This window comes from Halichoerus grypus, chromosome 1 (assembly GCF_964656455.1).
Source record: "Halichoerus grypus chromosome 1, mHalGry1.hap1.1, whole genome shotgun sequence".
Lineage (NCBI taxonomy): Eukaryota > Metazoa > Chordata > Mammalia > Carnivora > Phocidae > Halichoerus > Halichoerus grypus.
Window position 1 is genome coordinate 47,728,735 of NC_135712.1, and position 13,776 is coordinate 47,742,510.

The 13,776-nt window shown below is 34.3% G+C and overlaps 1 protein-coding gene across 7 annotated transcripts in view; it reads left to right on the forward strand.

Moving 5' to 3' along the window:
* The window catches only part of TFG (trafficking from ER to golgi regulator), a 32,349-nt gene that overhangs the window by 5,655 nt on the left and 12,918 nt on the right, over positions 1-13,776 (forward strand). For all 7 annotated transcript variants that reach the window (XM_036109688.2, XM_036109691.2, XM_036109685.2 and 4 more), the window contains 3 exons: positions 1,426-1,509; positions 7,578-7,724; positions 12,110-12,277. In XM_036109688.2, coding sequence (XP_035965581.1) covers positions 1,426-1,509; positions 7,578-7,724; positions 12,110-12,277 — 399 coding nt within the window. The remainder of the gene's footprint in view (positions 1-1,425; positions 1,510-7,577; positions 7,725-12,109; positions 12,278-13,776) is intronic.

Consider the following 13,776-nt stretch of genomic DNA (forward strand, 5'->3'; position numbering starts at 1 on the left):
TTACCTCAAACTTGGTATAACTTAAACTGACCTCATTATTTATCTGGCTTTCTCTTAACTCCCTTATTTTTGTTTAGGGCAAAGGTTGGCAAACTTTACTTTTAAAAGATCAGATAATATCTTAGCATTGTGGGTCATTGAAGGCCTCCATTTCGTCTATTTTTCTTTAAAACCTTTTAAAAAATGTAAAAACCATGCTTGGTTCACAGTCCTATAAACAAGGATTTTGACCATTGGTCTCAGTTTATGGACCCCTTGCTTAGGGTGTTCTCATTGTTGAAAGTTTGTCCTCCACATCCAGTTACCACATTGAATTTCTTTTTCATGGTGTTTCTAAGTGTTTTGAATTGTACAGATTTGTGTTCCATAGACTGTTGGGTACTAGGGTGGAGGACTGGCTTAGGTAAAGTTTTTGCTGTATATATTCTATTTCTGTTATAAAATTCAGAAAATGAAAAAGGTAGTTAGAGAAGGTTTTCTTTTACATATATACTGTATTAAAAATATGTTTAGAATCCCTGAAGTTGAACATTAGATATGTTCTAAGAAGTGGGTCTGGTTATAAAGATCTAAAAACAATGATAAAATTCTCAGTTATGGCTTTTGTTGCCACCTTTGTTCAACATAAATCTGTCTAATCAGTGTTAAAATTGGTGTAGCAGAGCAGCCTGGGAGCAGCCTCCCCAGGACAGAACTGTCATCCTCACGCCCCGAACCCACCTGTGTCTGTGAAGATACCTGGCAGAGGCCCCTGATCAACTCCTTGCATGTGGCTGCTTTTCTGTTCTTGTTCTCTCTAGAGAACATTTTTTCCCCTAGCCTTTTGAAAGCTTTTGAAACAGGCAGCTGATTATAATATTCTTTAACCTTGATCTAGGAGATTACAGAATCTTGTGTATATGAATATTTTTTCTAAGAGTTAATAGTTTTCATCTTAATATCAAAGTGGTCAGTAATCCTTTTAGTTACTGTTACAATAGCTTCCCCTCCCTTTGTATCACTGGTGTTCTACTGTACTTAAGATTAAAATTTGAATCTTGAGAATCTGTACTTCTTTAACTTTTGATAAATATATTTAAATTTTTTGGAATGGAAAGATTTTAGTCTAAACCAGTAATTTGTTATATTGCTACCATGAATATCCTGGTGACTTGTAAAAGATCACTTAATACAGCAATCTTAGTTATGTTTTGGCTCTTCTTATGAGGATATGATAAATAACCTTGATATAAAAGTGATAAGCAAAATTGATTTAGTATTCTTTTGAACAAATACATCTTTCCTAGATCCTTTAATGTTTGCTTAAATTTTTTATGGGAGATTCTAATTATGCTCTGTGATCTACATTTAGATTTTAATTTAATGTATATCCTGGTTTACTACTGACACACAAATCTGAAACTTCTTTTTTTTTTTAAATTCCAGATGGAGATCTTATAACAATTTTTGATAGTTCTGACCTTTCTTTTGCAATTCAGTGTAGTAGAATACTGAAACTGACATTATTTGGTAAGTGGCAAACCTTCTAATAAATTTATTATATTGTCCATTGTATTTTTGTTGAAGACTTTTTAGCTTTTCTCCTTTTATTTTTTTTTTTTTTAAAGATTTTATTTATTTGAGAGAGAGAGCACGAGTGGTGGGGAGGGGCAGAGGGAGAGGGAGAAGCAGACTCCCCTATGAGCAGGGAGCTCAATGTGGGGCACTATCTCTGGACTCCAGGATCATGACCTGAGCTGAAGGCAGATGCTTAACTGGCTGAGCCACCCAGGCACCCAGCTTTACTCCTTTTAAAGACTCAGAATTAAGTGATAACTTTTTTAGCTATATCTGAAATTCTGAATTATTAGGCCTAATTATATATATATATATATATATATATATATATATATATATATATTTTGAAGATTAATAGGAAGTAGGCATGTTTAAATTCTCCATCTGCTCAGTACCTTATGTAGCAATGGATGCCACTTATAGAAGTATTTCCAGGATTGAAAACAATTACAGGGTTAAAACTACCTTTATTAAGTTTTAGTTTTATTAAGTTTATTTATTTTATTAAGTTCTTAGTATATATAATTATCTTCTATAACATGTTTTTACTTCTCAGGGCTTAACATATAGACCTCATACTGTAGACATTATTTTTTGAGGTGTACTTAAAAGATTAAATTAGAAGTAGATTTGATAAAAAAATGAATGTAAGATTAATTATAATCTTTAGATTTTGTTTTCTATTGACATTAACAAATTTGTGAGGTGTAACTCTTAAGGGATAAAATAGAAATGATTACAGAGTTAAAGTGGTAGTATGATTATGTAAAAAATAAAATCTGGGCTTTTTTTCTGGATGTTTTGTTTAGCATTTTTAAAAAGTTACATGGCACTGAACCTTACAGTTCTATGAAACATGATGTTGGCCAGTTGGTTTAATTTGTATTTATTTCATGTCCATCTAGGAAGGATGAATGTGAATCAGATTTTAAAATGCTAATAACAAATAAAAACTGCTTAAAATTTTTTTAGATAAAAGGTATCGTTTTACAATATTGAATCTGAGATACTTAACCACTGTTGCCCTGAAAGTTTGAAAACTGAAAACCTTCCTTCCAGAAATACTGAGGACAAGTTAGATCAACTATTACAAATGTGTTTTTTGATATATATACCTGAACTTGCTCAGGAGAGTAAGAGAAATGTCCAGGGACCAAAAGATAGGTGAAATTAAAAACCAGGACTAGAAGGACCAAGGGCTGAGACTTGGTATACTTTTGGTGGTGATGGTCAAGGTTTTATTCTGCATAATCTAAGGACTAATGATTTGGTGTTTACATGGTAGAGACCTTGGGTCCTAGACCCTCAGTGAACTATACTCTAAAAAAGAATATTATAAAAGAAAAATACCTCTTCATTGATACAGGAAAAGTCAAGGAATTGATACAGGAAACTCCTGTACCCTGGGGCTGTTGGGTTTGTGAAGGCTTCTTTAAGGATTTATAACTGTGGCCCCTAGGTGGGCTGGGTGTAAGTTTAAACTATCTGCATAGTTAGGGAACTTGCAAGCCCAGATACTACCATAAAAATATGGTAAGAAAGAGAGGCAGAAATCTCTTAGAAGGAGTGTGTTCTCAATCCAGGTCACAGGCTTCTCCTAGACAGAATCCTGTTGGTAAACTTAGAGTTCAAGTAAGACATGTGAAACAGTCCATGTAAGCAAGAAACAATGGCTACAACTAGTAGTAGGAGGGAGACTTCTAAGAACTTTAGTTAATAGAAGTGTTCATCTACAAAATACACACTAAAAGTTATTAGATGTAAAAGAAGAAAAAAGAAATGTAAGAACAAGGCACTATGAAAAAAGAATAAACAGATTTTAAAAATAAATCAAGGTAACTTTTGCAAATGAAAAATATAATCATTAAAATTGAATACAAAGTGGAATGGTAGAACAACAGATTAGTCACAGTTGAAGAGAGAATTAGTGAACTGGAAGGTAAGCTAAAGAAATTACAGAATCAAGCACAAAAACAGAGATGAAGAATATGAGATAGAATTTGAGAATGAGAAAGTCCAGCCTATTTCCATTAAGACTTTACAGAAGGAGATAATGGGGAATGGAAATATTTGAGGAGATAATGGCTAAAGAAATTTTCAGAATTATATAAAAGAAATAAGCTATCAGATTCAGAAGGCACAGTGAGTCCTGAGCAGGATAAGTAAAAATAAAACTCCACTGGACATGCTGTCACGAAACTGGGAAATATGTAAGGCAAAGAGATCTTAAAAAGTAGCCTGAGAGAATAAGAATGATCACCTACAAAGCAATTAGGGTAGACTTCTTCATAGTAATAATAGAAGCTAGAGACAGGAAAGTAACATTTTTAGACTGTTCAGAAAAAAAATAACTGGGAAAGTACCTTTCTGAATTCTGCTAAGCTTGAGGAATAAGGGGAGATAAAAACATTCTCCGGGCACCTGGGTGGCTCAGTTGGTTAAGTATCTGACTCTTGATTTTGGGTCAGGTCATGATCTCAGGGTCATGAGATCAGCCCCTCATTGGGCTCTGTGCTGGGCGTGGAGCCTGCTTAAGATTCTCTCTCCCCCTCTCCCCTGCTCCCCACCCCTCATGTGCTCGCTCTCAAAAACATAAAAATAAAAATTAAAAAAAATTTTCAAATAAAGACTGAGAATTTACCACTCATGGGCCCTGTTAAAAGAATTTTTTAAAAATAGTTCTTCAAACAAGAAGGAAGTTGAGTCCAGAAGAATGGTGAAACATGGAAGAGATTGTGAGCAAATAAACTTGTTAACATGTACATTTAAATGAGCACTGATGTAAAAAAAAAAATAATAGCTTTAGGAATATAAAAACAAGATGGGACAAAAATGCTGATTATATGCAAGACAGGAGGGGATGGTAGGAATTAAAATATTTTAAAAACTTGTATTGTTTGGGATCTTCCCATACTAATTAACTTTAGATTTTAAAAAATTGAAGTATACATGTCTGAAATGTAAGAGTGATTCGAAAAAGACTAGAAATAACCACTAGAGGGAAAAGGAGGAAACAGAGTACCTACGTGGTTCACTAGATGATGAGGAAAAGAAGCAGAGAGAAAGCTTGATAAGTAGAAAGCACAAAATACTAACTACAATACACATAAATGGACAAAATGTACATGTTAAAAGATAGCCTCTACCTGGAGTTAAACAAAATCTAGTTACACGCTGATTATAACTGGGTGATGGGCATTAAAGAGGGCATGTGCTTTTATGAGCAGTGGGTGGGATACGCAATTGATGAATTACTGAACACTACATCTGAAACTAATGATGCACTATATGTTGGCTAATTGAATTTAAATAAAAAAAAGAGACATAGTAAAATATTATGCAAAGTTTGAAACTAGAGGGCTAAAAAATATACTAGACAAACCCAAAGCTAGCTGGTAATACTAATAGAATGGACTCTAAGTGAAAAATTCATTAATAATAGTCACTTCATAATGATAAAAAGTATAATTCACTGGGAATATGTAATCTGAACACTAACGCAACATAGCCTTAGGTTTTTCCCTAAGGAAAAATAAATTCACAATCATGGGAGAGCTTTTAATACTCTTCTTAGAAACTGGTAGATCAAGCAGGTTCCAAATTAGTAGGGATAGAGAAAATTTGAACAAACCAAAATCTGGCTTGGTCTTACGCATCTAGCAATCAGGAAGGAGTATAGTTTTTTTGAGTACATATGGGCATTTATAAAAATTGACCATATAGTAGTTTTTCCAACAATTTTTTTTTTTTTTAAAGATTTTATTTATTCATTTGAGACACAGAGATACGGAGAGAGAGAGAGCATGAGCAGGGGGGAGACAGAGGGAGAGGGAGAAGCAGGCTCCCTGCTGAGCAGAAAGCCCGATGTGGGGCTCGATCCCAGGACCCTGGAGTCATGACCTGAGCCAAAGGCAGACGCCTAACCATCTGAGCCACCCAGACGCCCCTCCAACAAATTTCAATAAATATCAGAGAAGAGATACCCTAGAAGTTATATTCTCTGGCCTCATTAGAAACCACTGGACAAAAATAACACGTATTATGGACTTCTTAAGATAAAAATACACTTAAAGTAACAAGTCAAAGAAGAATTATAATGGGAATTAGAAGTAATTAGTTATGACTTTTATATAACAAAATTTTTAGAGTGTGCAAAGGTAAACTTGAAGGGATTATTTGTAGCATTCAATACAAGAAGGACAAATAACTTAGAAGGAAAAAATAATAAAGAGCAGAAGTGAGCTAGAAGTCAGGGAATTGATAGGATCAACAATTTTGAGAAGATACAAAGTAGCAACCTCTATTTAAAGGTTAAAGTTAAGAAAGAAGGCATTAAATAAGCAGTGTGAGGGATGAAAAGGGGCATACCACAAATACATTGCAGTGAGGCAGAATGAACACCATGAACAATGGGATGTCTCAGGAAAAGTATTAGAAAGGATTTTTCATAGACTTGGGTTTATGTTAGATGATTTTTGGATAAAGTTCAAGGAAGTGGGACTTGCCCTAGATTGGATGCTGTTGGGAGGTGGGGTTGGTCCTATGATTGAGTTATCTTACTAAGTCTTATGCAGAAGGTGGAGGAATTAATTGAGGCTAAAGCTTCAATTGGTAAAACAGCAGTAGTCACTCATTTTAGCCAGGGATGTTGGTCATTTTTGTGGTTTGGTCATTGTTCTTGTTTTGTCTGTGTTCTCACATGATTATGCAGTGGCTCTGTTTTTGTCTTCCTCTATCACACAGAGTGATCTTCTTTGATTGTTGGTGTTCTTTGAAGTTGTTCATGTTGAACAAGAGAACACCACAGCTTACTTGTGAGTGCCAGCCAGGCCAGCTTCCGGCAGCGCTAAGGCCTGTCTTACAGGACTAGGCCAGTTCCTGCTTGTCAGGAGCTGCTTTTCTCCTTTTTAGATATTAGAGAAAACCCAGTAGTACCCTAAAAAGTGAGTAATTAATTGATGTAGGTAGGAGATTGTATTGAACTTCCTCATAACTATACAGGGAGTGTATAAAATAGGGTCGTCTTCACAAAACTTATATCAATGGTTTGATGTTTGCAACTTACCTAACAAAAAAATCCCTGAGCCTTTATTTTCAAATGGATTTCCTTTTTTAATTTGTTGCCTTGGGAATTTGTATATATGTGTACCAGCAATGCATAAAGCCTTTTAGTTGAGTTTAATTTTTGGACCCCTGTCTTGAAGCTTGCACTCAGAGCCTTGTCGTACTTTTTTTTTTTTTTTAAGTAACCTTATTGGTGATAGCCTTTGTTGCTGGATGAAGGATTTCTTTTATTTTTTTCCTTTTTTAATTTTTAAGTCAGCTGAAAGTCATTTCCACAAAATATTTAAATGAGGTAATGTTAACCTTCATTTAAAAAAAACCCAATGATTATTAAATAATCTCTGACTTTCTGTGGTTAATATACTGCTTTTGGAAGTAACTACTTTGAAGGACAGTGGTGATTTGGATTCATGAATTCTGCATTTTTTTTTTAATAGGTTACTTTTTAGGTCAGTTATTTTAGGTGGCTGTTTTTTTCTTTTTTTAGGTCAAAAGTAGGCAAGAGGGATAACAGACCTGTCATGTTGCACGTTTTAACACATACGTATAGAATAAGGTGTTTAGGTGTTTATAATATTACTTCAAGATCATAAAAGAATAGTGTGGTGAAAAAATGAGCTTTTGAAGGTACATAATTTCTGTTAAAAATACGTTAAAACCTTAGTTTACTGTAGTTTATCCTAATAAAACTTTTTTTTAACCATTATGATCATGGGTCATAGATGTGCATCAACCAAGACTGAGGAATATATATTTTTTCCAAAAAATAAATTATTAGTAATAAAGAATCTTTCCTTAAAAAGAGTTATCATTTAAATGACATCATTAGGTATCTTGTTTGATTTTGTTTCACTTTTTAAAGAAATTACATTTGTTTTTCCTTATTGCTGTTACTGTGTTGATATATTATTTAAGAACATTGCCTAATTTTAAGCAAATTAATGCTTTTATTCCAGTTAATGGCCAACCAAGACCCCTTGAATCGAGTCAAGTGAAATATCTCCGTCGAGAGCTAATAGAACTGCGAAATAAAGTGAATCGCTTGTTGGATAGTTTGGAACCACCTGGAGAACCAGGACCTTCCACCAGTATTCCTGAAAATGGTAGACTGTGAATCCATTTTATTCTGCTTTATTTTTCTTACGTCTTTTTAACAAAATTTATTAAGTTACTATTTTAATTCCAATATAGTTTACAGTATTGTATTAGTGTCTGGTGTACAATATAGTGATTCAGCAATTCCATATATCACCCAGTGCTCCTGAGACAGGTACACTCCTTAACCTCCATCACCTGTTTAACCCACCTCCCCTTTGGTAACCATCAGTTCTCTATAGTTAAGAATCTTTGTCTTTTTTTTTTTTTCCTTTGCTCATTTGTGTTCTTTCTTAAATTCCACATATGAGTGAAATCATATGGTATTGTCTTTCTTTGACTTTTTTTGCCTAGCATTATACTCTTTATATACTCATACCTTTTTGCAGATTTTTTTTTTTTTTAACTTTTTAAGTAGGAGTAGGTTGGCACCCCTGTTGTTACCTTTTCTTATTCTTGCCTCTCTGCTAGTATTCAAACCTGCCGTCCTTTAGGATTACCAGGAGATTTTATTTTACCAGTTGCTGGATCTCATTATAGACCTATTAGAAGGCAGGGCTCGGGAATCCCGTTTTTACAGTTCTCTGGTTGATTCTTTACAACTAGTCTTAAACCCCTGGATTTATGAATAGGTCAGTTTTCAAACCCCTTTGACTCTTTTGGACCCTTTTCATTGTAATAATTAATGCACCTTAGGAATTGCAGTTATTTCATGAGTTTTATGTGGCATATGAAGTAGTTTTAAATAAAATAAGATTACTACATTCAAATGGTATATTGTTAAGTTTCACAATTTTTAATCATATGCAAAGAGAAACTTATTTTTTTTCCATTTTATAGATGACATGTACTGTTTATATTAAAGCAAGGTTTATTGACAAATTTGGAACTGACGTAAAATTTTTGGACCAAATATATTTAACAGTGTAGACTGAGGTTTATGTATTAGGGCTTGAAAGTAGAGTTTAAAAAAACTGCTTTCTTCAACTTTTTTTTTTTTTTTTAAGATTTTATTTATTTGTCAGAGAGAGAGTGTACACACAAGCAGGGGGAGGGGCAGGCAGAGGGAGAAGCAGGCTCCCCATGGAGCAAGGCACCCGATACGGGACTCGATCCCAGGATGCTGGGATCATGACCTGAGCTGAAGGCAGATGCTTAACTGACTGAGTCACCCAGGTGTCCCAAGCTCTCTTCAATTTTTAATATTCTTAGATGTTGCACTTAAAAAACTTATGTGGTTTTTTTTTTTTTTTACAATTTTTGTGTTTGCATTTAAATTACATGCTTAAAACCGTCTATATTATGAAATAGTAATTTTTTTATAGAGTCATCCAGACTCTATAACGGGCTTAATAGAAGATGATTTTGTGGGAGGGGCGCCTGGGTGGCTCAGTCGTTAATCATCTGCCTTCGGCTCAGGTCATGATCCTGGGGTCCTGGGATCGAGCGCTACATCGGGCTCCCTGCTCCGTGGGAGGCCTGCTTCTCCCTCTCCCACTCCCCCTGCTTGTGTTCCCTCTCTCGCTGTGTCTCTCTCTCTCAAATAAATACATAAAATCTTAAAAAAAAAAAAAAAGATTTTGTGGGGAAGTGGCATTTTATAATCTCTTGAAGCCATTAGATTCTCAGAAATTGTATTTTTGGCTCCATTTAAATTTTGGAGTTTTCTTTCTTTAGTTTAGATATAGTGTAAATCTGCATTTTCTTTAATTTGCCTCTTCCTCTCTTCCTCTAGCTATGTGGAATTGTATTAATAGTAGATTCTCAATAAATATTTGGTGATTAGTAATTTCTAGTTCCACCTCTGTATTTCAGAACATATTGGAGATTGGCTGAACTACTATAATAAGATCTAACTGGCCTTTTTAAGATGAAACTTTTTATATTTCAGGTCAAAGCAAATGGCCTGACAAAAAGCTCCAACTTTAGGTCAAGAATCTGAAAAAAACTTTTGACCATTTTGTCAGAAGAATTCATAGATGCTGACACAACAACATTTGCTGATAATTTCAGGGGATTTAAGCATCTGTAGAATGTTAAGAAACTTAGATGGAAATTCAGCAAGTGTAGCCAGTGCTGTGCAGAAATAACCTATAGTAGCCTGTGTTCTGCTATAAGGAATAGAATTATAAGCTTTCAGGTTTGGTGAAACAACCTTTCTGTTCGTACATATTTCTTGCCGCTATATTTACTACGTCTCTTTATTAACCCTTTGTTTTCATATGTTTTATTATTAACTTCTCACCGATGTTAATGTAGAAGATGTTAAAACTGGTTTCTTCTCTGCATCTTGGAAATTAAATCACATACTGTTTCTTTGTGTGGCCTCCCTTCTTGTCAGGGTATCCTATCCCAGTTATCTAATGAGTTGAATAATACATTCTGTGCTTTAGTTTTACAGACGGTTGTAATTTATTTTTTGTTTCCTCTCCTGTACTTAGCAAGATCACTTACCTCTTGACCACCTGCCTTCTATGAAATTGCCTAAGCTTCTAAGCTTTTAGAACATATCTGGACTTAATAATCAGGAAAATAGCATAAAAACCAAAAATATCATACACCAGAAACTAGAAGTCTAGTCTACAAAACAGTGTTGCCAGTCAGCTGTCAATACTCTTTAGAACAATATGGCTTGCCCTCACCCAGAAATACGTCCTTCAGTGGTCTACCTCTGCAGTCAATTCTTGGTTCTTGGACACTTGCTTCCTCTCTGAGGAATATGATGTAGGCTACCTTGGATTCTGGATTGACCTGTTGCAGTAGCTGTAGCAGCTAATGGGCTAGTAGGAGCAACTAGTAGGCTAGTGGGCATATAGTATTATGTTTCCTGATGGATTTAGTTTGTAGTAAGTAGAAGGATGCACAGGTCGTGGAAGGTAGTAGTGTGAGAGGGAATAACTTACAAGATTGGTGTGATATGTTTTTGGGGTGTAGCCTTGGAATTAGGAATTAGGAAGAAAATTGGTGGGGAAGATGAATAACTTATTTTAAAGGAGTACTTGTAGGAGTTTTCTTCTAGAAATGGAGGAAATATTAGTGTAACCAGAGGAATGATAGGGATGAATAGGAGCTGCAAGCCCATGTGTGCTTATATTCTATTTAGTACTTACAGTTTTTCACAAGATAAATTTTGTCTTGATCACAGAGATAATCTAATAACTGATGTTCATTTACTTGCTTGGTAACAGAAAAAAGTAATTGTTAATTGAGTAAATGGTTAGCAGTATTCTTTTTTTACTTATTTTGTTTTTGATATCTTTTTTTAATTTTTGTTAGCTTTTTGGTTTCAGGTGCCTATTTGTAAAATGTGGGTTATTCTTTTTTTTTTTTTTTTTAAAGATTTTATTTATTTATGAGAGAGAGAATGAGAGAGAGAGAGCATATGAGAGGGGGGAGGGTCAGAGGGAGAAGCAGACTCCCTGCCGAGCAGGGAGCCCGATGCGGGACTCGATCTGGAGACTCCAGGATCATGACCTGAGCCGAAGGCAGTCGCTTAACCAACTGAGCCACCCAGGCGCCCAAATGTGGGTTATTCTTGAATCCCTTTTCTTTCACAATGTAGTGGTACAAATGCCTGTTGAGTACTTTAGTATCCTTAGAAGAAATGCATGGTTTTAAATTTACATGCTCATATTTAAAATTTTATTTTTCTATTTAAAAAAAAAAAAAAAAATTCATTATGGAAAGATATACAAAAGTAGACATAGTACTCTAATGAATCTTGTGTACCCACCCCAACTTCAGTAATTATCAACTCATAGTATCATGTCATCTAGACTCCCATACATTTCCACCTCTATTATTTTGAGCAAATCTCAGACACATCATTTCAACTGTAATAAAGTATTTTAAGGGAGACATAGCAAATTAAAAGTACTAATTAGCAAATAAAAAGTAAAAATTAATGTATTAGTTGGTTTGAGATTTCCATGTAATTAATAATGAACAAATAGACAAGTAGAAATAAAACATAAGAGTTGATCTCATAACTTCAGTTAAGCTTCTTTATCCTTTTGCAAAATGAAGCATTAGTGTTCAGTAAATATCTGATTGTAGGATATATGTAGGTCATGGGGCTCCAGAAAAGGGGGCAAAATGTTCTCTGTTAAGGAGCTCGTATTTTTTTTTTTTTCTTATGTAATAATTCTTAGGGAAAGAGGTAGATAAAATTTTTTTGAAAAAGTTTTTAAAATTTCTTTTTAATCCTTTTTTCTGATTTTAAAAAATCCAAGTATAAAGAGGAAAGTAGAATTAACAGTTACCCTGTATTCAGAGATACTTACTTCTGAACATTTCAGACTATATGCACATATATTTTTCCCTATTTTGTATTTTTTAGGCCTCACTAAGTATAGATAAAATGGAAACAAGTTTTTGTTTATTCCTCTCATAGATACTGTGGATGGTAGGGATGAAAAGCCTGCTGCTTCTGATTCTTCTGGAAAACAGTCTACTCAGGTTATGGCAGCAAGTATGTCAGCTTTTGATCCTTTAAAAAACCAAGATGAAATCAATAAAAATGTCATGTCAGCGTTTGGCTTAACAGATGATCAGGTTTCAGGTAAGTGAATTCCTCCCTTCCATCCTTCATTCCCTCTCTCCTTCCTTCCTTCTCCTTTCCTTCTTTAATAGAAGAATAACATACAGTGATGTGCACAAATCTTAAAGGTTCAGTTCAATGAATTCTTACTTTTGTATATACCTGTATAAAACACAAAGTAAGATGAAGATCTAGATGATTTCCAGCACCTGAAAAGCTTTCTTAAGCGCTCTCCCTGTCGTAGAACCCTACCCTATAAAGAATAACCACTGTTGGTGTAAATTTTATCAAAAGTGGAATTCAGAAAGTTTATATTTTTTAAAAGAATCTGAACCATTTTATAATCTTATTTCAGATTTGTTGTAGGATTTAAATTATATTTGATGTCTTCTCTCTTTGGATGTTAAACTAGAGAAATTGAAATTTAAATGTAGATTTTTGGTTAAAGTGCTTTTGTGTGGGAACTGCTCTTATATGAATGGTTTTAACCTTAAAACAGCACTTATACTATGATTTCTTTTTACTTTTGGCTATCATTTCTTCAATATTTTTTTCTGCTTTCTCTCTCTTTGTATTCTAATTACACCTACAGCTCTAGAATTTTCATTTGATTCTTTGTATAGTTTATTTTTTTCTTTTGTGATTCCTTACCTTTGCATTAAGACTATATTTCCCTTTAACTCATTGATGCATTTTTAATTCTTTAAAAATATTTATGATTTTTAAAAATAAAAATATAATAGCTGCTCAATGTTTGTCTGCTTCATCCAACATCTGGGCCTATTTGGAGTCCACTTTCTTTTGCCTGCCTTTTTCCTCTGAGTATGGGTCACATTTTCCTGTTTCTTTGCATATCTGATAATTTTTTATTGAAAACTGTACATTACAGTTAATATGTTGTAGTGACTGATTTTTTGTTACTATTTCTCTGGCAAGGAGTTAATTTGTTTAGATTCAAACTACTCATTCTTTGTCCCCATGGAATATAGCAGCTAATATCTCTGCTCAGCCCTTTGAACTCTTGGTGCTGCTTTTTTTCCTGAGCCCTCTTATGTGTCTGCCTCTTAGTTCTGTGGCCCACTGAAGACTTTAGGCAGAGCTTATACTTAGTTTTTAGGTCTCATTCCTTCGGTGGCTCTCTTAATCCAGATATTTTCCCCCTCAAATTTCCAGCTAGTTGGCCAGCCATGAAGTTCACACTATAGCTTTCTCCTGTTGGGGCTGCAGAGGTCAGGGCTTGCAATTCTTAGCCACTGTAATTCCATTGGGGGTGAACTTTTCTGGTTTCTTGCTGACATTTGGTTGGCTTCCAGTGATTTCAAATAGTTGTTTTCTACTATTTTGTCCAGGGTTTTAGTTGTTACCTCTGACCATTTACTTTGCCGTCATTAGTAACTGGAAATATAGGATTCAGTCTATTGATTTTATTTTTCTTTGAGACTTTTATGGGCCTATTCACTAAGGAGAATTGTGTGAAATTCTGGAAAGACAAATATGTGTATATGATGTATGTTCTTGAC